The 24,819-nt window shown below is 40.3% G+C and overlaps 1 protein-coding gene across 1 annotated transcript; it reads left to right on the top strand.

Annotated features, from left to right (window-relative positions):
- The first annotated feature begins 1,391 nt into the window (after window positions 1-1,391).
- On the top strand, window positions 1,392-23,656 carry CLUL1 (clusterin like 1). Its single transcript, XM_048508281.1, has 9 exons — window positions 1,392-1,525; window positions 2,365-2,472; window positions 5,948-6,096; window positions 9,894-10,061; window positions 13,392-13,836; window positions 16,667-16,804; window positions 17,901-18,115; window positions 19,287-19,466; window positions 20,423-23,656. Exons 2-8 carry the CDS (start codon window positions 2,370-2,372, stop codon window positions 19,464-19,466), a joined length of 1,398 nt encoding a protein of 465 aa, XP_048364238.1. The 5' UTR covers window positions 1,392-1,525; window positions 2,365-2,369; the 3' UTR covers window positions 20,423-23,656.
- Window positions 23,657-24,819: the final 1,163 nt, after the last annotated feature.

Genomic DNA, 24,819 nt, shown 5'->3' with positions numbered 1-24,819 from the left:
AGTGATCTAAAGCACACTGACCAAACTCACAGACCATCTTTCTGTCCCCATGTAATGAGTGAGCATCTGCCTCCATCGCCACTGCCTATAGCTGATTGACTGGGTAATCCTAAAAAGCGTTACACCCTTCTGAGCCCACTGTAATGAATTAGGAAGTGTGTAGTTTTGCTTAAGATGGCACTGTAAGACTCTCAGGGTGGACAGTAATGATTGTCTGGCAGGCTTTTGGATGCACCACTCCCCACCCCCATGCAGCAGCAATTTGTGTGTTCCAGTGGCGGAGCTCCCACGGGGACATCCAGGGACAAATGCCCCAGGCACTCCCCATGGGAGTCAAGTGGGGGCACAAAATAATCTGAGCACCACCCCCTCCTCTACCCCCTCTTCTGCCCGATCTCTGGTAGTCCTTCCCTTCTCCTTGCCTTCTTGGTTGTCCTCCTCCATCCTCCTCCTCCTCCTTGCCTGCTCGTCTTGCTCCCTCGGTTTATCTCGCTCACTGTCTATTTTCCTCTACATTTAAAAAACTCAGCGTGGTATTTATGTCTCCACTATCAGTGAACTTTTCCAGTTACGGTGAGTCCCAATTTCATTTTACACAGTTTCCCAGCATCTTCAGGGCATCTGAAAATCACTACTTTGTAATTTGCCCTCATCCTTTTCTGCCTTTCCAAAAAGATATTTTCCCCAAACTGTATATTCATTTAATTGGACTTCAATTCCAAGTACCTGTGCAGGATTGTGAATATAGCTTTAAAATAATCTGATTTCAATTTATTTATTGATTGTGTGTTAATTGTTGTTATTCATCGGATAGATTCATGCCCAGGAGCATTCTGGAGACCAACAAGATTTTGGAAGTATAAACTTTTGAGAGTCAAAGCTTATAACTCAAAAATTTTGTTCATGTTTACAGTGCTCTGGGGTCAAATCTAGCTGCTTTACACATGCATACAGGGACTGTTAGTGTAACTAGAAATGTATTTGAGTTGCTACTACAATTGCTTCCATAGTCAAGATGTTTGCTTCATCACCTGGGAGAGCTGTAGATATGAGAATTAAAGAGAAAACCTCCGATGCCAAATCATGCACTGACATTACCAAAGACGTGTATCGTATACAAGGATACCATTAATTATGCAATATGTTATGAAATATACATTGAGACAAATTAGTTTCAGTGAGCCTAAAAAGAATTAATTGAAATCTACTAGCTTAAAAAGACAAGAATCCAAGAAATCACAGACAAGCACACTCAGGGCATGAAAACAGCAAATCTATATTTCTAGTTGTCTTGTGCTCCCTCTGGTGTTTATTTTTGGATATGAGCACAGACAAGTCTGAAAAACAGGGAAGGAAATCCTAGAGTGTAATCATTAAATGTCCCATTAATAGGATTAAGTACCTTGTCATCAGATAAGATGTACATTGCAAAACCCATAACACTCCCAGGAATTAGAACAACACATAACCTCGTTTGTTCCTGAAGCTGGAAACAGGGTGGCAAGAGGAAACTCCTGCATTAGTGGTAAATATGGTATCTTAGGAATTCTATTGTTAAATAGTACTTTTTATGATATTTGATGGCCACCTGCTACTGCTAGCTTTATGAATATAAATTAATGATGTATATTTCTATTTTTGTATGTAACCTTCTGATATTATTTATTAAATAAACTATGAGATAGTATATTTCAAAAAATGAGATAATAGCTTTCAAAAAATAAATCTTGTACAGAGTTATGAATGCATATGGAAGGGAAAATAAAGATTCTGGGCATGATTCTTCCAAAGCTAAGAACTGCAAAGCTAAGAACTGTAATTACAATGAAAAATCAAGTATTTGCTTAAATTTCTACAACTAAAGTCACTGAGACAGAATATGCTGAATTGTGCCAAATGGAATTATTTATATACAAAAAAGTCTCATTAAATTCAATAAGGATGGATTGTACTTGAATGTGTTTTTTAGAGTTTTAATTTTTTATAGATAGAAATTAGCAAAACATAAAAAAGAAATCAAAAATAAGTTCTGATAAAAGACAGTTTTGTGAAACCTAAATGATTCTCCTGCCTTCAACATTTGTAACAACAATGCCATGTGTGTATTTTTTTTTAATTTAACTGTTATAAATGATGTTACATACTGTTTGGAGAACTTTATCTACAGCATAAGAAATCTTAAAACTGGGTATTGCTTTATCTAAGAACACAGGAATACAGAACTATGTATTTATGCTAGGATAAAAAAATATTTTTAAGCTACACTAAATGCATCATTTTTAAAAACATTAATCCTTGCTGCTGCCCTAGTATCTGAGGATAATATGAAAACTAACTCAGAAACTGTAATGATCCTTAATACAGAAAACATGAAGCTTTTCCTGCTCTTCGTGATATACTTTTTATGGCTGAGGGGACAGCAAGGTGCACCAATCAAGGAGGAAGATGCAAACACTGTGGAAAACCTGAAAGGTAAGTGCACTTGAAGTACTCGTACATACCTTTAAATTCATTCTGCAAAGGCCACCATCTTGCCATAGCTAAGAGAAAGCAGCCTCAACATTTAATATGAGAATTTCTACATGTTTTGAATCAAGACTATGAACATCTACGTTTTAATAACTGCATTATTGAAAAGTCTATTGACCATTTTATAAAGATGAGGATGAACATATATTCAAGATTTCTTAATACAAAGATTAATATCCCTTAAAAGCTTTTTACTATCCATTGCCTCAATATTCATTGTCTCATAAATGCTTATATGAGTATGAAACTAAGACACAATTAGAAGAATGGATACGGAGTAAAAAGATGTGGTATTTTTGTTTGTTATTTGATTATAAATTATAAATGCCATCTCTAGAACAGTGCTTCCCAACCTTAGGATCCCCTTTTTAATCTCAAAAAACTTCCTCACCATAATGATAAAAGCTGTACTATTTTATCCATTGATTGAGAAAATAAGCAATCAACACTGACAATATCAAAATATCAAAAATGACAATACTTAGTAGTCACATGAATTTGCAGCCCCCTTTGCTATAATTCTTCCCTCACAGAAGTCCCTGGCCCTTAGTCTAGGAATCACTTTTCTGGATCAAATAAAGAGCATTGGGTGGGTGAACAATTTACTTTGGAAAGAACAAGGCAACAAAATAATCGCGAAGGCCTTCCAGCTTGGATACCTTAGATTTATCGAACTGATGGTGTCTGAGATAATTTATAATGCACATCCTTAATTTAAAAGGAACATAACTTCTGAAAATAAATCTATGCAGGATCTGCAATGAAAATGATGCAAGAACAATTGTCAAATATAACAGGTTATATCCAGCACAGTGGTCTTTTCTGCATGCACCGCTTACCACAGATTTTCCCAGTGGTCAAATTTTGTGTCTTGGAAACGTTTTCTGTGAAATCATTCTGTACACCTCCATTCCACTCCCCGTCGGTCATTTTTTCACTTGTCTCTTTAGTTGCATTTATTCCACATAAATTGCTGAAAATATATTCCTAATTGTGGTTGAATATTATCCATGATGCAGAAGTACAACTCTCCCCTTCAGCCATTTTCTCCTCCCCTTTGTCCTCTGTTTTTGAAAAATTGTAATTTTTTCACTGTCACATTAGCAATGTAGCATAAGGGCAGAGACACAAACCAGGTTGATTGTATCAGCTTGGTCAATTTCATCCTGAATGAGTGATGTCGTGTTTATGCAGTTTGTATTGTATTGTACTGTATTGTATTGTTCGATTTGTATACTGCCCTCCCCTGAAGGGCTCAGGGCAGTGAACAACAACAGTATAATACCAAACATCAGTAATCATAACATCAAGCAAAAAAATCAATAAACATAGTGAAAGTGACAAGGGAAGTTGCTTTTGCATGAGAAAACTGACAAAGGACTGCTGCAGTTAAGCATCATCATTACTGCAGCAGTCCCTTGTCAAATCCCTTCTATGAAAGCACATTGTTAATTTTACTCACTTCTAACTGCAGTATATCTTCACCTTAACATGGCATCACTGATTCAGAATGAAATTGAAAGCTGGTACAATGGACCTGGCTTGTGCCTATGCCCTTACATTACATCTCTAATGTGACAGAAAAAAAAGTTTAAAAATTCCTTTTGAAAATGAAGGAAGAGGAAGAGAAAATGACTGAAGGGGAAATGGGGTGTGGATAAGGGCCAGGTATTTGGTGGGACGGAGAAATAAAGACTGTTTCAACATGACCACATGCTCAAGAGAAGGTGGCTCAGAAATGAATTTTAAAAAACATCACATTAAAAGTTCTTAGGAAAACAATATAATGTGGGGAAATGAAGAGAAAACGTTTCTGGAATCAAATGGAGGAAAAAATGTGGAAGTGAAAGAATGAAACACAGCATTTGGCAGCAAGGTTAATTGTACACAAGTCTTGTAAAAGGCCAGTATTTCTGCAGGCACAAGGACTTCTACATGCAGAATGTAAATTTTGCAGGTTCTCCCTACTGTGGCAGCCTGAGGTCCCAGCCTCTCTGAAATCCTGTTCCTGGGAGAAAGGGAGTCTTCCAGGAGCAGCATTTCAGGGAATTATTTTAGGCTGCAGTGAAACTGACGTTTGTCAGTGCTGGAGTACAACAGTGACATCACGGGAAACTTCAGTTAGTGGCAAAATGCTTCGGTACAGCAAAGTACCCATTGATATGATCAAACTGCCAGTCTGACTTTTGTATAATCAATTCTTCTACAGGTCAAAATGTGAAAAGTGTAAAAATATGAGAGAGGAAATGCTGATTAAAAATCTGAATGTGCAGTAAACTACACTGAGGAAAACAAAATATAATTTGATGTAAGAAAAATTACTTCTATGGAGGGGACTATCTCATGTGGAACATATTAGGCATTTGTGCCATTCTTCTTGATGCTGATGACATTTCCATTACAAGAGAATAAACAGATATTTTTCAAAGAGTATTGCTTTTGCTAATAGATTGCTGGCATTTTGTTCCGTTGTTCTCTGGGAAAAATGCCAAAATGCTGAATTCTCATGGACATTCTACTGACACATGTGAAATATAATTCATCACATTATTAGAAAATAAATACATTAATACATATGGTTGGAAATGTTGAATACAATGCAGACTTTAGTGAGACAGGGACTACATCTAGGGACCGGATTATACCGGTCCTATATCAGCTACACTGGCTGCCAATCGAGTACTGGATTATGTTTAAAGTTTTCGTTCTGACCTTTAAAGCCATTTGCAGCCTTGGACCTGCGTATCTGGTGGACCGTCTCTCCATGTACTGCCCCTCTAGGTCCCTCCTCCCAGCTTCATCAGTAGGCATGATCTGCTGGTGCAGGTGGTCCCTGGCCCCAAAGAAGCGATCCAGCTGGCCTTTACCACACGCTAGGAGACCCAGGGAGCTTTTAAGCAGCCCTAGCCCCTCACCTGGTGGAAATACAGGCTGCCAGGTGAGATCAAGGTGTCCCGTGCAGGACTTTAAGGGCAGAGTTTCCAACAGGGCCTGCAAAGAATGTGGAACCTGTTCCGCCAGGCATTTGGCCATTAGCCTGGATAATATCGTATTATCTCAGCTTTAATATACATCTGACCTCCCATGGGTACAAGTAAGGGAGAGGAGTGGGAGTTTTAAAGCCGTCTATAATGTTTTATGGTTCTTAGCATTTGCGATTCATTGATGATTGTTAGCTGTTTTTAAATTTTTATAATTCATGTTGGACACCGCCCTGAGCCCTTTCGGGGAGGGCGGTATACAAATCAAGTAAACAAATAAATAAATAAGATTCTGACTAAAATCTTTATCTATAGAGAAGAACAAAGACCTGTTCTTTTTGTCTTCACAGCCAGAATGTGTTAATTATAATTCAATATTTAGGCCTCAGCTTAAAACACAATTATCTTTCTTTAAAAGAACCAATTTCTTCCCTCAGTTTTATCAGAAGTTGGGGAGAAATATGTAGATGAAGAGGTAAAGAAAGCTCTGATTGGCATTAAGCAGATGAAAATTATGATGGAAAGAAATGAAGCTAAACACATGGATCTGATGAAAACCTTAAAGAAGAGCAGTGAAGAGAGACAGGTAAAAGCAAACAGTAACTTTAGTTTTTAAACAATGTGGGGTTGACATTTATTACATGACTATTTCCAGGACTGCACTAACAGGGCTGCCAACAAATTTACCAGGTAATGTTATTTACCTCCATGACACGAAAGTTTCAGCTACTCATTTCCACACATCATCTGTATACCGACAGTGAACCATGGCATTCCCAGGCTTCATTTCTGTGAGTAAAAGGCAGAGGGAGCGGGAAGGTTCCTTTCAGGGACTATTTTGGCCTTTGAAGGATGACTCTGGGGCCATGTCTAGGTTGGGAAATTTCCGGTGCTAAGTTGGGAAAATACTGGAGGTTCTGTGGTGGATCTGAGGAGGGGGGGATTTGAGGAGGGGGAGAGCTGAATATAATGCCCTTGAGTGCATGCTTCAGAGCTGTCATTTTGTCAAGGGGGACTGATCTCTGTTGACTGGAGTTCAGATGTAATTCGGAGAGATCTCTCGGTCCCACCTGGAGGTTGGCAAACCTAGGCCTAGAAATAACCACTGGGTGACTTGATGCTTCCCAAGCAGCATGACTCAATTAGGCCTGACTGCTTGCTACTTTTCAACAGTAGCCACCCTATGAAAGCTGGTGCGATGTATCAGTTAGAGCCAATCACTGGGTGATTTTGGACCAGTCACATGCTGCCAGCCTAATTTAGCAGTTGTGCAGATTAAAAGGAGATGAGGAGAATAATGAAATCTGCCTTGATCCCCACTATGGAGAAATAATGAGGTATAAATGAAGAAAATGAATAATAAATATAGCTGAAGATGGGGGACAGATGGTAAGTTCGGCCCCTTCTGCACATGCAGAACAATACACTTTCAGTCCACTTTCATAATTGTTTGCAAGTGGATTTTGCTGTTCTGCACAGTAAAATCCAGCTGCAAAGCGCATTGAAAGTGGATAGAAAGTGCATGTGTGGAAGGGGCCTTAGTGAATGACTGAGGAGAACAGAATAAGTCAGGGAACTGGCATTACAAAACTAGGTCATAATTTTCCTAGGTAGAGGCTGCAGGGGGTGGGAGTGGGAGTGGGAGTCGGAGGGAAAGCTTAAGACAGAGGGGCCAATAAAGGTAGATTGGCTGTTAGGTGGGAGGGAGATAAATTTGCCAATCCCAGGTTAGGAAATTCCTAGAGATTTTGGGGGCAGGGGAGGGTGGGGTTTGTGGAGGAGAGTGACCTCAGAAGCGTGTGTCATAGACCCCACCCTCCAAAGCAGCCGTTTTCTACACAGGAACAGCCACTCATCTTGGCTCATCTTCTACATAGGAACAGCCACTCACAGAAGTAGAGGTAGTCACACAAATATGTGAGCACAAGTTGGTTAGGACATCATACCAGTGTCCAGGTGGGGGTTGGTAATTACCTGGAATCCACTCCAGATGACAGAGATCCAGAGGCGGAGCTGCTATGGGGACATCTGGCATGGCTCATCCCGTGCGCTGCCACTGCAGTCACGTGGCAGGGTGGGGGCATGTCAGGGGTGGGATGGGGAGGGGCATGTGGGGGCGGGGAGGTGCAGGAGGGGCATGGGGGAAGTTCATGTCCCGGGCGCAGTTTCCCCTCCCTTCATCACTACAGAGATCAGTGCCCTGGAGAAAATGGCTGCTTTGGAGGGTTGACTCTATGGCATTAAACCCAGCTGAAGTAACTTCTCTCTCCAAACTTCACCTCCCAAAGTTCCACCCCCAAATCTCCAGGAATTTCCCAACCTGGAGTTGGTAACCCTAGGAAAAGGAGAAAAGCTACTGGGGCTTTCAGGAAATGGAAAAAAGAATTAGTGCGGGCGAAATGAAAAGCCTTGTGGATTTCCACTTGTTCAACTTTTCTACTCTGTTGGCAAAGCACTAGTGAATTTTTACAAATTATGCTACTTCTGGATTGTTGTTAATGTGGTTTAAATAACAGAAGAGAGAGATTTTAATCAAATATAAGTTTAAAATATTAGTTATATTTGATTTACCAATGAAGGAAAGCCATCCTTAACTGTTATCTTAAGCATAATGTAGGAATGATTCCATGAACTCATTGAGACTTATTTCTAGCTAAATTTACATTGATTAGGACTCTTTTAAAAAGCATTAGCTTTAGAGACGGTATAGCTAAATTTGTACTGACCTGATCCAGGTTCCTTCTGTTTCTACTTTATTTAGTGCATTCTGAAGAACCAATGATCCTTTTCAGTCTCCGCTGAGAGACATACCTTTCAGCGCTTCAGACAAATCTAATTTAACAGTAATTTCCTCTTTAAATTGAATCCTTGGACTTGTTCCTGTGGAGGGAGAAAAGATGCTTGGTATCTCTAACAAACAATACTCACAATTTACCAAAAAAATTTTTTAGATTCTTTGGAGGAACCAATGGCAATTAAAATTATATGAAGGAAATTTAAGCTTATAGTATTGGGTTTGTCCTTAGCCTTTAGTAAGTGTCACTGAGAAGACAAGAAACAGCTACTGAGGAGTTTCCAGTTGTAACCTGGCTTATAGATGGTAAGCTTAAAGAGGGCATTATCATTTGATTATAGAAACTGTGATGGAACACAGAAGTAGAGGTAGTCACACAAATATGTGAGCACAAGTTGGTTAGGACATCATAGATTATAGCCATTATAGTGGTTGTTAACAAGCAATCCGCAACAAGAAGTCTATAAAGCATCTTGTTCAAATGAATGTATCTCTGCTTAGGATTGCAGTATAAGGTTGGCAACACCCCCACTCCACCCCCAACCTGCATGCCTCTGAATAAACGTTCTTAGGATTTTAGAAATATCACTCTCTGTCAGTGGGTGATCTGTATATGGACCGGGAAAATCTCTACCTAGAGTTATAAAGAGGCTAGAGAAAGTAGTCCTTGCATATCAAGGGAACCCTGAGCAGTGGTGTGGCACCAAGCGGGTAGGGGGTGCACGATGCAATGGGCGCATGCCCCTGTGGAGGCGGGACGGGGGCGGGATGGGGGTGGGACAGGGCAGACAGGGGCTTGGAGGGGCACATGGCGCGCGCACACACTGGGAACACTTCCCCCTCACTCTGTCCCTGACCGTGAGACATGCAGAATAACATCTGGACAAACAGCTGCACCATCTCTTTCTGTAAGGTAACCTTTACAGCATATGGGTTGTATAGCTGAGGCAGTGGCTCTTCCTGGAGTGGCTAATTCCATGAGTATGGGAAGGGACGAGTTGAAAAGGCTAAAATATTCCTCTTTGCTATGCTACTTTTCCTTTGGTCCATTACTGTTTGTCAAAGACCCAATCTATTGTTAAATATGAAGCTCGAAGCAGAAGTAGTTAAATGCAGAAGATTAAGTTATTCATACATTTCATGAGTCTAAGCCCTAGACCAGGGGTCTGCAACCTGCGGCTCCGGAGCCGCATGCGGCTCTTTCAGCCTTATACTGTGGCTCCACATGGCCTGGCAGTCAGAAGGTAGTGTGGGCATGTCCCTCCAGCCCTCCAGAGCAGCGCTGGAAGGAAAGGTGAGTGGAGGGCCCGAACCGGAGGCTCTCCAGCTCGGTAGAGCTCCGGGGCCGTGGAAAACGGGTCCAAATGGCTCTTTGGGTTGTAAAGGTTGCCGACCCCTGCCCTAGACACGCTGGGTGACCTTCCAGTATTGTAGACAAATTGAACAATGGGGGCTCGCAACTTGCCATGGAGAAAAAAAAGCTTGGCATGACTGAATTGATGCAGATGTTTAAAATGTGAAGATATATTCTGAAATAAATTACTCTGATGTAAGTCATGACTCGGATGTTTATCTGATTGCTTAATTAGGAAGCTCTAAGACTTATGAGTGAAGTGAAAGAGAGACTGGGTGAAGAAGAAGAAATTTGTCAGGAGTCAATGCAAAATTTATGGGATGAATGCAAATCTTGTATAGAAAGTAACTGTATGAGATTTTATACAACTTGTCGACGTGGCCTGTCTTCATTTACAAGTAAGGTAAGATAAAAATTAAATATATTTTGTTTACTTATTTATTTCTAAAATAACTTGCTGCTATTCTGATCGAAAAGACTCAAAGTAGCCAAATTACTTGCTATATGGTTATAAGTAACTTCCACAGACTGATTCTGGATTTTTTCCTAATTTTGTAATTCAGTTTTTATTTACTGTTGGCTTCAGATGCAGACCACCCTCTAGGCAACCCGAAGCTATTGTCAGCCAAGTGGGAGTACTGCAGTGGCAGAGTGTGCACTCCAAGCCAGGGCTGGGGGCTGGGTGCAGGGGAGGGGGAGTGGGAGTGGGAGTGGGAGGAAGGGGCCAAAATGCATCCCCATGTGACCCAGGTAAATGGCGCTTGGGTAATCTACCCCCTCTTGCCCCCTAGATATGCCATTGACTGTAATGCGCTGTACATACGTCCCCACTTGAAGTCAATTTGGATATGCCAGTTAGTACCGAACATTGCAGCTAGGAAATTATTGGGAGCTAGGTAGAGCATGCTCCCAATATTGGATACTGACTGCCCATCAGTTACAAGGCTCAATTCAACGTACTGTCTATCAGTGGCATAGCTACCATGGGGAGGGGTGGGGACAAATGCCCTGGGCGGGCCCTCATTCAGACATGTGGGGGTGGAAAATCACCGCCACACCCCTCCCCTTCCCACCTTGGTTGGGCCCTGCCCTGCCAGGCCACTCCTTCAGCCGGTGGAGGCTGAAGGAGTGGCCTAGCAGGGCCGCCATAAGGCACTCTTCGACCCTGCCCCACCAGGCCTGACAAAGACCACTGCAGGATGCCCCTCATCCTGGCCCCACCCCACCAGGCCCAACTGAGGCTGCAGCTGAGCACTCCTCGGCCCCACCCCGCCCTGCCTGGCCCAGTGGAGACCACAGCAGGGCACTCCTTGGCCCTGTGCTGCCAGGCCCCGCCAGGTTGTCCAAGACCGCCACTGGCTCAGGTAAATGGGGCTCGGGGGCGCCATTTTGTCCTGGGAGCCATTTTCCCCGGCTACGCCTCTGCTGACTATCAGATGCAAAGCCCTTCTTTAGGGTTGCTAAGTTCTTCCTGACAACTGGTGGGAGCTTTTAGAAGTACATACAGGGGGCAGTGTTCCACATATTCATGTGATAATGTCACTTCCAGCATGTCTCCCAAATGCAATGCTGGCACTTCCGCTTTGCATGGGAAGTGACATCATTGTGAGGGAAAATGGATTGCTCTTTCCATCCACTGGCCTGTTTCTGCCCACTGACCAGCTGAGCATCAGTGGACAGTGGCAGGAACTTGTGGGAAATTGTCCGCCACTAGCAGACATGGGAACCCTATCCTCCACAGCCTTGGCCCCTCATATCTGTAGGACACCTTCGTTCCCTATGCTTTGCCACAACATCTTTGTTCACCTCAGCAGAGCCTTCTGCAGCTGCAATTCTACTAATGTGCACCATCAATAACTGCCTGTACTTGTGCATTCTTTGTGTGCCCCCATCTTATGGAACAGTTTATCTGACAGGGTTAGGAAGGCTGCCACTCTGCTGGCTTTCCTCCAACTATGCAAAAAATAATTATTCAAGATGGCTTTTTTGCACAGGTTAGTAAGACTGTATTGTAATAAAATCTGGAAGTTGCAATGGTAAAGGAATTGAGACTTTGGCCTATACTGCTATCTTGCTGCCTATCACTGTAAGCATGCTGCAACTATGCAATTTCTACACCAATTAGTATATCATGTTTAAATACTTCTGCTTTGTTTCAGGTTTGTTTCAGCTCTGCTTTAAATTTCTGTTTGCTTTCAGATTTCTGGAGTCCAAATCCTATTGCACTGCTCAATGGATGTTCTGCCCTGTTGATTGTATTTGACTTATACTATGTAATCTGCCTTGAGTGAGAAAGGCAGATTATAAATAAATGAACTCCAAACTGCCTGACCAGTCAGTGACTCAGAGTTCACTTGGGTAGACTGCGCAGGATGTTTGGCCTGGCTTGCCTACAGTATGAAAAGCTATGGGGACAGTTCTGGTTGGCTATACATTTTAAAGTGGTCCTACCACATTGTTTTAATTGCATGCTCCATCTTAAGTCTGTGAAAAAAAACAGACTAAATTGAAATAAATAATAAATAAAAATATGTGCAATAACTACAAATAAAAGGGTGCAAGCCACAACCTTCACTCATGTGTCATCAAAGGCACAAGGAAAGAGCTCTGCTTTTTAGAGCCTCTGAAATCTATAAAGGGGCTTTCTCACGCCCCCAGGAAGCCTGTTCTATAGCAAAAATGCAGCCATAGAGAAAGCATGAACCTGAAACAGTCACTCTCACTGACCTAATTAGGAGAACTACCAATAATCCATGGTCTAATGAATGAAGCTGCCTTGTGGGCACATATAAGGGTAGTTGCATTGTAAACAAAACAACATCATCTCATCCTGTTAATACCCAGGGCTCTAGGTAGTCCAGAATTCTGAGCAAATGCAGAAAAAGGGCAGAATTCCATATGTTGAATACCATAGCTGTCACACTGTTTTAGCTGCAAGAATTGTGCAGGCCATGCTAGATAACATATCCAAACACAACAGGAGAGGGGCATGAAGCTGGAGGTAACTGCATCAACGATAGAATGCCGAGAAGCTGGGGTGATGGAACAGAATACTAGGAGTAATTGATGCATATAATTGGGGACTGCTGCAGAAACAATCGTGAGTTACTGAGGATCAAATTTGGCCAAAAAATGTGGTTCTTTGTGGAAGGGTGGGCTACATGGTTCTGTTTCCTTCAGGTAATGGTGCCTGCTTCAGGAGTTGTTTTGGCTGACATTTAGGATTGGTAGTTCTCAGCAGCAGAAATGGAGGCTGGGACATATTTGAATTGCCACTTCAAAATGAAAGCGTGCAGTAACACTAGCACACCTTCACAAAAAAGAAAAAAATCAGGAGGGCTGTTCTTCTGCATCCCAGGTGCAATCCCACCACTGTCAGGAATAATATGTTTTCAACAGCAGCATGTGGAATAAATGCAACTTGGGGTGGGGGCAGAACAACAGATGGACAAGATGTATGAAATGATTTCACAAAAAATGTTTCCAAGACACCAGGTTTGACCACTAGGAAAATCTGTGATAAGCTGTGCATGTGGAAAAGGCCAATGTTGCCTAAACGGAGCATGGAAATGTTGTCTGAATAGAACATGACCTTTCAGTACCGGTATTTACAAAATAGGACAAGATTTGCTAGCATAAAGCCAGAAGTGTATTTTTGATCCTTACAATGCATATTTGAATTAGATGATGATTAAAGAAGTTACTATAATTTCTTTTTTCTTCCTGCCTACAGATTCGAGACTTTTTCAGAAAGATGACCCCAGTATCAGTTTCTATGTATGAAACTGAGGGCAAAGAGCTCCAGTTTAACCAGAAGCCTGAACAAGAAGATATCCAACTAGTACAAATGGAAAATTTGTTCAACCAACTGTTGTCTGATGTGGGTACTATGTTTGAAAAAAGCTTTGTTTTTTTCAAACAGATGCAGAAAGAATTTGACCAGGCTTTTCAAATGTATTTTATGTCTGATCCAGACATAACAGATCCCTATTTTTTACCAACTGTCCCTGAGGAATCTATGAGAAATACTGGCTCCTCAAAAGAATGGGGGGTCCAAGATGTCCTCCAGCTTGTATTTGATTTCAGCAAAACTATCGTGGAAGGTGTAAGTGAAGTTCTTACTGAGGCATTTGATGCATACACAGAGACTGCAAGAGAGATGGGTGAACAAACTGAAGGCAAGTTTTAGAATAAACAACATAGATTTTTTACTTGGTGGTGTTTAGCTTTTAAATTTCAATTGTAAATATTTGTGGCAGCATATGTGTGCCTGTGAGAATCATGTAAAATTGCTGCAGTGCTGAGTGGAATGCGAGGCAACACTAGCCAGGACAGCTGTAGTGTGCCTTGTGAGACAGGAGTAAGACTATTAGAAAAGGTTGGTGTCTGATCTTTATGCCCATACTACATAATTTTTTTAAACATAAACTGCTTGTGGCTAGCAAATCTATGTGTTTAAAATTCTAGGAAGGAGTATGTAAAACAGTGAAAACTGTTGAACCCTGCCTAGAATTGTAACAAAATCCTATTCATTATAATTATAAAATGAACAGGGAAAGTTCATTAATATTAATTATTTTGGCATTTGACTGCCTAGTTTAGAGTTCATGCTTAGTTCGGATTCAGGGAGGGGGAAAAGAACCAGGGGATAATAAAACTGATAGAGAATGTTTCCAGTCAGCAAAGTTAAAACAGATTTTTCATCTTCCTTTTCACACTAATTCCACCAATCATGGTTGGCTTGGGGAGGACTGTCCTGATTCTGTGTACGCAGCATGCCCAAGCAATCATCTTTACCTAAACAACCTTTCTCTCGTTTGAAACTAAGGTTGTATCCATGTTCCTCCCTCGCAATTGCTATTGCACTGCTTGCCCCTCCTTCCTCACACTTAGCTCATTGCGAAGATCTATTCCAGGGGTCTGCAACCTGCAGCTATCCAGATGTTCATGAACTACAATTCCCATCAGCCCCTGCCAGCATGGCCAATTGCAGACCCTTGATCTATTCAAACAAGCTTTTATTCATTGAAATTCTTGAAATTTAGCTCTATACATAGATTTGCAAAGGCACAATGGGATTAAGGTCTTTTTCTCAACTCTGTATGTTCATTTTATAACATTTTTCATTGTGAAGAAGTGGCATATTATCCACACAGACACAAATCCACAGTTTTGATCACTGCAGAGTCAAGCAACTCTGATAATCTCTGCCAGCCAGAAACATTTCCCAAAATAAAATTTTAAAATCCAATTTACATTTTTTTTAAATTTTGATTTTTTTAAAAATAATAATGGATTTTTATCTATCCTGCTGGAAACTCAAAAGAATGTGTCTGTTAATTCTGCACTCTCCCCGTGAGATTCACTGCTTTGTGTGTTACTGTGAACATTTGTAGTTAATTCACACCAGTACTCAATCTGTTTGTGCACACAGATTTAGTGCAGTTTACCAAGTGCTATTTTTCTATGGCTTGTTTTTCATAATCCACCCACAGTCATAGTTCGAAGAATGCAAACTTCTGAATCCCTATGTCACCTCCCTTTCTTAAGTGCCCATATTTTCTCTGTACCTGCTGTATTCTTCTGCCTTTCAGTCCTCACTCTGTCCTGCCACCTGAAGGGCAACAGGTATATTTAGAATATATAATCCTATCAAGCAAAGTAACGAGCAGAAATGTGGATTGTTCAGCACGTTAAATTGGTAGTTATCTCTCCAAAGACCAGCCATTTTACCTCAATAGTTCATAAAACATAAGAACTTTACTTAACTGAGAGAGAAAACATATACAATATATACATTAACAAAGTATCACAAATATAGTTACATGCACGGCTCATAATTTGTTACAGTTTGGTTGCGATACAATATCTTTTAGTTAGAGCACTTTTACATAGCATTTGGTTTAAACCAGTACAGAGAACATCTTTTCACTGAGTCAGTCAGAGCAAGCTAGGAGAATGAATGTGTGAGGGAACAGAACACTACCAACGGATTTTTAACTGTTGCCTTTAGAATGTTCATACAGCTTCCCAGAATTCCATGCTGCTTGTGCTGCTGCCACATGCAAACAAGGCTGGAAATTCCAACACCACCTACCCTTCTTGAAGTGCCAGATGTCTCTGTCTTCCCTATAATTTTGTCTTCCTATAACTTTGATTGGCTAGCTAGCATAACTACGGCATACTTACTTCAGGGGCCAAATGCCTCCATCCACCTGTTCTGTAATACTGCCTCCTGGTGTGAGAACTTTACAGTGCAATCCTACTGAATCTCACTCAGATCAGCGGGCTTAGAGAGTATAATTCTGCTTAAGAATGCCTTGTTAATTACTTGAATCCTTTCTCCTATCCAACTACCAGGTGTCTGGGAGGAGTCATGTCGCTAGGAATTTAATTCAAATTGGTTGGAAAACAAAACTGTTACAGATGAAAATGTTTCCTACATGAACCTGGTGGGCCACTGCGAGTAGCAGAGAGCTGGACTAGATGGACTTTGGTCTGATCCAGCTGGCTTGTTCTTATGTCCTTATGAACCAAAGGAATGCAGAAAATGAATAATCCATAACGTAGTAATGAAACAAAACCAGAAACAAAACATACTCCTAGATCCTCCCATCCCTTGCCTCAGAGGCTCTACACCTAGGCACTATTCCTATTTGGAGCTCCAGAACTAAAATGAGTCCTTGGAGAAAAGAGTTCCTTGACTAGAGTAGGAGTACTACAAAACAGGCAATAGAGGAAGGTTCGGATCCACTCCTCCATGCATCTTTTTTTAAAGTTACCCCTTGCTACTCTTTCTGTATAATTGGGGAAATCATATATACAAATCCTTGGAACTTGCTACCATGTCTACTTTGGCCCACAAAAATATGTAATTCTTTAATTTTACACTGATTTTTAAATGGCTAAACTGGTCAACTGCAATGATGTAATTCAACATACCGTAGCATTAAAATGACAGTGTGTGTAAATGAAACTGTATGCATACAATGTGAATGTTCATCCTAGATTCTGACAAAAGTGGAATGTTCTCTAAGATGGTACAAGATCAGGGCAGAGCTCCATGTAATAAGCTGCGCCAGAATTCATCAGGTTGTCCTCAGTTCCATGAGAGATGCCACAAATGTCAGGACACCCTTCTACAAGGTAAACAATTACCAAACAGCCTTTGACTGAACTATAATACTACATAATACTATACGCTCAAGCACAAACTACTGTGATCCATTTAATTTTGGATGTTTGTAGGTGTGATATGTCAAGAAACGCAGTTAAATCATTAGTAAACATTTTAATACTACTGTGCCTTTTTTTGTACTTCAAGGTCCTCCTCCTGTTGTCCAGACTGACTTGAATTCTGCCCTCTGTGCCTCTTGCCTGTAGAGACAGGGTTTTTTTGTTGGTCGTACCTTGCCTTTGGTATGCCCTTCCCCCACCCCCAGGAGGGGCCTGGCACCTAATTTACTTTCTTTTACATACCAGGCCAAAGCATGTGTCTTAACCCAGGATTTTAACTAAGCAGTTCTATCTCTTTTAGCTATTTTCTGTTTCTAGAGTGAAGACTTTTATCAATATCTTTTTAGTCCGCTCAGTTCCATGTGGTTTTGTGCCCTGCTTTTATTGGAGACAATAAAATATTTTTGCTTTGTTGGGGTGACTTGTTCTTTTTGGCAAATCTTTGTTGACTTGTTTTTTTATTGTGGGTGACTCTGCTGCCCCAACTTCACCCACAGAGACTTCACTGGCGGGCTCTGCCAGTTCAGCCAAGTTGTCACTGACCTCAGAAGGGTCAGAAGAGGTGAGAGCAGATCTCTTCTATGTCCTAGCTGCAACGTTCCCTGGCCACTAAGGACAAGTCCAGCAACTTTTCCCTTGGCCTGAGACACTGGCTCCTTTTAAGGGGGTGCCCTTCCCTTCATTGGTCCCCTGGGATGCCTGTGTCAGGAATGAACTCATCCTGGGACTTTGGAATTGGATCCTTCTCCTCTCTGTCTACTCTTTGTCTCCCTTCCTATCCTTCCTCCAAGCCCCAAGTGCTGCTTTCCCTGAAACCCTTATGGAAAGCAGATGAATAACTATTCAAATTAGCAGCAATTATTATCAATCTCAATGCAGAATTCATTTATTTCCTACACAGATTCTCATGTGTGATTACCCAAACAACAACAAAACTGTAATAGATCATTTTGAAGTATGTTAGAACTTTTCTGAAGTGTCTAAACAATGTTTCATTCCTGTACAGTCTGTCCCAGCATCCCTGAGCTACATATAAAGTTTGACGATACCTTTAAGCTGGTTAACATCTCTGCTGAGCAGTATCAACAGATTCTCCAGGTAGTCCGACGTCACACAGAAGATACATCCTACTTGTTGAATAAAATGAAAGAAAGATTTGGATGGGTATCTGAACTATCCAACAGGACCATTGGGCCAGAAAACATTTTCAATATAGTAAAGGTAAATACCAGACATTAAAGATGGAAGTAGCCACAGTACAGTGATCATTCTGTTCTCCATAGTTCACTGACATTTACTAACTCAGTATTACCTGGGGGAATGAGTGTCTGTTATTTTTGGTCTTCAAAATACTAAGCTCTTGTTGAGGTAGATTTTAAGTGTACTTGCTAATCCCTTGGTAATCTGACACTCCACAGTTTAGACACTAGCCTACTCTAAATCCTTTTAGCGTGATGGAGAAGTGACCTGTATCACCATCTGAGAGGAATAAAATGGCACTAACAGCTTTTAATGCCTCTAGGTTACTTTTTTGAGAATCTTGCTTGCAGCTGACATATAACTCAAATATCTTCTTTAGGTCAATATCCCAAAGTCAGAGCACAAGACAAAGAGAATGTTATGTATTTTATCACCATATGTGCTGTATGTCATATTTGGCCTTCAATATTTTCCACTGGCTGCCTCAGAAACTGTTAGGCTAAGGCTTCAATCTTAAGAAGACTTTTTGAATTAACATGCGACTTACTTCTGAGTAGATTTGCTTAAAATTTCTCCCTTTGGTTGCAGACAAGACCCTTGAATTCTGTGATTTACTTCCAGATAAACATGCTTAGAACATTCCTGAAACTTCATAAATAAAACCCACCTTTTGTTTGGTTGCTGTATAGGCTCCCTCAGTATTCGTCAACTAAATAGAGTTGGACGACATCTTTAAACTGGTTTGATATCTTTAATGAACAACAACATCAACAGAACCTCAAGACTAATCTTGAATACTAATTCATAGTATATGCATCATATCCTGATGTTTGCAAACTTAAGAACAGTGTACTGTATGGAGATTTTTTTTTAGTTTTGCTTGCAAAGATTGGCAGTTTCTCAATCCATAAATCTCTTCACTCATTTCAGTCTATAATTTTGCAAAGATATTTACTGCCACCATTAGTTGTAGCTGACAAGGAATTTTGAAGCTTAAATTGTAGACCAATTCAACCCGCCATCCTTTAAGATGGCTGAAGTAACCAATGGCTGAAGTAACCAAAACATCAGAATTACTTGGAAACAACCAATGTCTCGGTGTTATCTGTTATTTCCATTCTTAACAACTGAGAAGTTATTTCAAATGTATTTTTTAAAGTATGAAGATATCATATCAAGCTGTTTCTTTCAGGTATCTTCTTATGCCAAGACCGGTGAAGCTTCTAGTCTGAACGAAACAACAGTAGATGTGAATATTTTGACATCACCAACTTTCACAATTAAAGTTTCCCAAGATTTTGACACGCAGAATACTGAATTCATTGAATACGTAGCTGAGAAAGCATTACAGCTGTACAAGAAAAATTTCTAGGTATGGCAAGTTAGTTCTGTTTACATTGAAAATGTAACATAAGCAAATAAGTGTGTGTGTGGGTGGGGGTGGGGGTGGGGGAGAAATCTAACAAAAGACAGTTCCTACTTCTAGGGAAATTAGTAGAAATTTTGCAGTGGTAATTTTGAGATAGAACAGGTATATGTTCCTGTTTGTGGGTATCATGTAATTTTATTTTTCACTGCACACCTTCACCTCATAGGTTAATTTAGTTTTACTGTTGCATGAATAGCCATAATCTATCTCACAAAAAGATGTTAGTAGATTGCATAGTCCTCCACTACAGAACTCAACATGCCTGAGTTTCTTTGTTGTAGAATGCGCTTTGGAATCTTTGTTGTAGAATGTTTCACAAGGGCCCTGCTCCCCATCTGTTTGAAAGTGTGATGATAATTGTTCAATGAACTATAAATGTTCTTGTATCAAAGCACTATGTTTAATAATGGACAAAAAATATTTTAACAAAGGCAGTGTGTAAAAATGAATAATTCTCATATTCACTTGAGACTATATTCTAATGTGGAAGCATACAATTTTCTCAACTGCTGCACCTCGACCGTATGTACTAACATCTTTATCTGAGACAGAGTATAGGAGGAAGGAGGAGAGTGTATTATTTTGGTAAAAAGCTAATTCTTCTTTAATGATCCATTCATGAATCTCCTGGCATTTCATCTTATGTCCCGGCATTTCATCTTATTTAAAATTATATGCATAAGTACAAAAGAGATATATCTAGCCTAGCTTCTAAGGGGGAAAAGTGACAAACCCACCAAAGGTTTGGTATATTCTTTATCTAATCAGTAATGTATTTTCATGCTACTGACAAGAGAGAGGTTGCTCAGAATGACACCCTAGCATGATAGATTATTACTAGCCACCAGTTTCCAAAACGTTTGCTAACCAGGTTCACAACGCGCGCGTTTTTTAAGTAGGCAGGTAGATTTGATAAATACTGGCCACTTCTTCATACACAGCTTACCCCAGTGGTCACACCTTGTGTCTTGGAAACATTTTCTGTGAAATCATTCCTTATACTTCCGTTCCCCCCTCCCTCATCATTTTTCCTCTTGTCTCTTCAGTTGCATCTATTTCACATGCTACTGCTGAAAATTTATTATTTCTAATAGTGGTGGGATATAATGATGCAGAGGAACAAGCATCTTCAACCATTTTCTCCTCCCCCACCTTGTTCAACAGGATTTATTTTTAATTTTTTAATTCATTGCATTAGTGATGTAACACCAGGGCAAAGACACAAGCCCGGTTGATTCTATCAGCTTTGTCGATTTCATCTTGTGTGAGTGATGTCACGTGAATGAAAGGATACATGCTGTATCTGCAGTTTTAGGAGCAAGTGAAATTGTCAATTTCGTGCTGCAAAAGCAACTTTCAGTGTATTGTTGAAGCTTTTACAGCTGGAATAAACTGGGCATTGTGGCTTTTCCAGACTGTGTGGCCGTGGTCTGGTAGATTTTGATCTTAACATTTCACATGCATCTATGGCTGACATCTTCACAGCAACTTCCCTTGCCAATTTCACTTGCTCCTAACTGCAGTCACAGTGTATCTATGCCTTAAGTGACATTGTTCATTTGGAATGAAATTGACAAAGCTAATAAGCTGACCTGCCTGGCATCTTTGTCCTTATGTTACATTGTTAATCCAATAGAGGAAAAAAAATGAATCCTTTCAAAAATGGAGGACAAGGGAGGGAAGAAAATGGCTGAAGGGGAGGTTGGGCAACTACATGGGGACTTAGGTAAGGGCCAGGTGTTTAGTAGGGCAGAAAAATAAAGACCATTTTACATAATCGCATGTTCAAGGGAAGCTGGCTCAGAAATGGATCCAAAAGAATTGTGGTAAAAGTGGTTGGGAAAATAAAAGAGGAAAAATTAAGGGAAACGTTCCAGAACCAGACAAAAGAAAAATGAATTCAAAGGGGGGAAAAGTAGCATTTGGTGGCAAGATTCATTGCAAATAATTCTTGCGGAAAAGGCCGCTATTTTAAAATCCAGCATAGTCTCCTTTAGTGAAGTACACCAAAGTTTAGTCTACAGAACAGACCTGAATAAAGACATCTTTAATAAAATATTGCTTTCATACTAAGTAACTGATTTATCTTTATATTTAGTAAAAAGCAACAAGTTCAAAGGTATATAGCTAATGATCTCTCTAAAAGGCACTATTTTTTAAGCATTTGGCTTGTATGTCCTAATGTTGAGATAAAAAAATTGTTCATAATTAATTTCAGATCTATTCTGCAGCCTACAATGATATTCTGCACCAATAGAGTGATTTTCCAATGGGGATCTGGCAAACAATTGCCTGGAGAAAAAAAATGTCCTGACTGTTGCATATAGGCTTCATGGGACATTATTTCCCTCCATGCCGTGGAAAGCTTCAGGAGCCCATTTCTACACATTAAACATCTATTCAAGGGAAAGGATGTTTTTTCTCTAGAACTGCTGGTAAACTTTACCTGAAACATAAGGGCCTTGTAAAGCTGAATATGCAGCTCCAGTTTTAAATGATTCAGGACCATTTTGGCATGTTGCTCCAATCAGAGTATAACCCTTTTTGTCTCCCTCACCTCCCAAGTGATAATGTGCCCATGCCATGTTTCTGCATTAATGTGAACTTGCAAATGTTGAGCTTGATGAAGAAAAAAGAAGACACCAAGTCTGAGCGCCCATGCAAAGCCATTCTTAGCCAAGTCATCAAACTATTCCTTTTATATTTATTCTTTATACTTTTAGTAATAAAAATTCTATAAACCTGATGCAATGTTCATTTCTAGTCTGTAATGTAATTTTCTAACTACATTAAATATACATATCAAGCAAAAAAAACCCTCATTCTTTGTTCTGCTTCATGTTCTATGTTTTTATGTTTTGAGTAGTATCCCACTTAAAAGAAATAATATAAAATAAAATGGATGGAAACATAACTTCATAATGTGCTGGTTGTCACACATCAACTTCAGTGAGACAAAATTTTGTGAGTTTTATTCAGCCACCTGATTCACACACTGCAGGTCAGCCACTACCTTACTGCTGTTCCCTGGTCATTTGATACACATGGAAAACAGCTGTATTGCATAGCCAGTCTTCTTCACTCTAGTTTAAAAGAACATTCTCAAAATAACATCATTAATTTCAGAATATTCCTTTGACTGTATCCAAGAGTTCAAAGGTGAATTGGAGCAGTGGCCTTCACCCCAGGTGTGGAGTATTTCAGACAGGCTGAGGAACTCCAGCCAGTGGCTTGGTTTTTTTATGGTTCCTTGCTACTGTATATAGATCAAAGATGTCAGATCCCCTGTTGAAGAGACTCAACAACAGAGAATACCTGTGGCTGAAGCAATTTCAAAGAACTCCAACTTGCGAAAGCTCTCCCTGACTAACACAGCCCCCACCCCACATGAGCTGATCCTTTTGTAACTCTCACACACAGTTGCAAAAGCTCTTGTTTGCCTTCTTTCTGTTCTCCTGAACCACTCTCCTTACCAGTTAGCTCCCCCACATTGTAAGGTGCAGAACTCAAGCCCAGCCTATTACCAGCCAGCTATTAGCACCTACAACTGTGCCACAGCACCAGCAGCAGTATAAAAATTCTTGCTGCTCCAGGAACTGGAGTCTGTGCAGCTCACTAACATCACCAGGGCTGCAATCTCCACTCCAGCTTCAGGTCATCACCTGACTGAGTCTCAGCACAGCTGGAGTGTATTAAGAAACATCAGACTCTATAAAGCCTGCTAGCTGCATCTTTAGCCAGAACAGAGCCAATCCAGACAGAGCTTGAAATTACTTCTTCCTGTTTCCGCAACAAGACCCCAGATATTGCATCTATCCTGCCTGTGATTTTGCCTCTAGCCCTTATCTGCCTCCCACGGTAACCAGACTACTATTTCCCTTTTCCCTCTTGTAATAAGTTCTGTTACCTTGCCATACTCAAGCTTGAGAATGACCTCACAAGTGAGGATATAATTATGACTCTTCCTCTTCCTGTCATGTGACTATGATATCATGTGACTGTGATATCAAATAACTTTCATATCGTTGCCTTACAGTGTACGCCTAGGTAAAATGTATATTGAAAGCAAAAAACCCCACCCTTGTTATTTACACATCAGGGGATAATAATTATGCTGAATGCTTGACTTTGTGGGGAAAAAAGCACAGTCTTTCAGGGCTCTTTATTCCTGGATCAAGTGGTTGTAAAATGTTTTCTGTTGTGGGGTTTCCAAGCTGTGTGGCCATAGTCATAACATTCCGTAACAATTAATAAAACTTCTGTGTAAACAAGTTTAAGACGTGGGTGTGCAGCCTTTGTTCCTTATGTGGCAAAATGTTAGTGCATGTTAAAACAAGAAAAACAATCTGCTTGTATGGCAGAAATGCTTTCTATGGGGTTTTAGTGATATGTCCCAGCTCAAACTACTTTTGAAACATGAATGTTAAACTATACATTTTCCTGCCCATTTAGCTCATATACAAACACAATAACCATTTTGTATGCACTACATCCTGTCTTCTAAAATAATAAAAATGTGAGTTGGAGATGCTTGAGTTCTTCAACAGAAATTCCAAAGCATGACCGGGCTGTGCTTTTTTAAAAAAGAAAACAAAACAACGCCCCAACTAGCAAAATAAATTATCATTTCCTGTCCTTTTTCAGTATCCTCAAATCTTTTCCCTCTTCTTCCCTAAGGATAGGGTCACCCTATTTAGTCTAGTTAGGAAAAATACAAAAAATGCTGGTTGTCAGATAAATCATGAATATTGTATTGTAACAGGAGTATTGTAACAGTAGGGTTTGTAACAGGCCTGAAGACAAATGCTGTGACCCTTTGATAGAAGCTTAGTATGTGGAAATGAGCAACTGAAGATTTTCATGGCATGTATGTCAGTAACACCTAGTGAATAAGATTGCATTAAGACTCCATTAAAGGGGCAGAACATTTTTTCTCCAGGCAGTTGGCAATGTTTTTATCAGTAAACAGGCATCCAGTGACACTTGGAAGATTAACATATTATTTCAGAGTAAACTGTCATGGACTGGAAATGCATAGAATACAATACTGGTAATCTTTAAGGGGCTACCGATCTCCCGTTTATTTTCATTGTAACAGACTGACAGGGTGACCCCTCTGGAATTGCATGTCCCCTATAGGTACAACTGTTTAAAGGTTTAAATCTTAACATCTATTATTTAGCCCTCAAGTAACAGCTGACTTATGGCAGCCTCCCAGGATTTTCAAAACAGGAGACAGTCAGAGGTGATTTGCCATTGCCTGCCTCTGTGTAGCTGCACTTCATTGCACTTTGTT

The sequence above is a fragment of the Sphaerodactylus townsendi genome, linkage group LG09 (assembly GCF_021028975.2).
Source record: "Sphaerodactylus townsendi isolate TG3544 linkage group LG09, MPM_Stown_v2.3, whole genome shotgun sequence".
Lineage (NCBI taxonomy): Eukaryota > Metazoa > Chordata > Lepidosauria > Squamata > Sphaerodactylidae > Sphaerodactylus > Sphaerodactylus townsendi.
This window is presented reverse-complemented; position numbering and strand designations above follow the sequence as displayed.

What these genes read in the sequence shown, in the direction of transcription:
- CLUL1 (XM_048508281.1), top strand. Translation starts at nt 2,370, where the DNA reads ATGAAGCTTTTCCTGCTCTTCGTGATATACTTTTTATGGCTGAGGGGA. An exon ending in AGAGCAGTGAAGAGAGACAG is followed by an intron (nt 6,097 to 9,893) that starts GTAAAAGCAAAC and finishes TTGCTTAATTAG; the next exon opens with GAAGCTCTAAGACTTATGAG. An exon ending in ACATTTTCAATATAGTAAAG is followed by an intron (nt 18,116 to 19,286) that starts GTAAATACCAGA and finishes TGTTTCTTTCAG; the next exon opens with GTATCTTCTTATGCCAAGAC.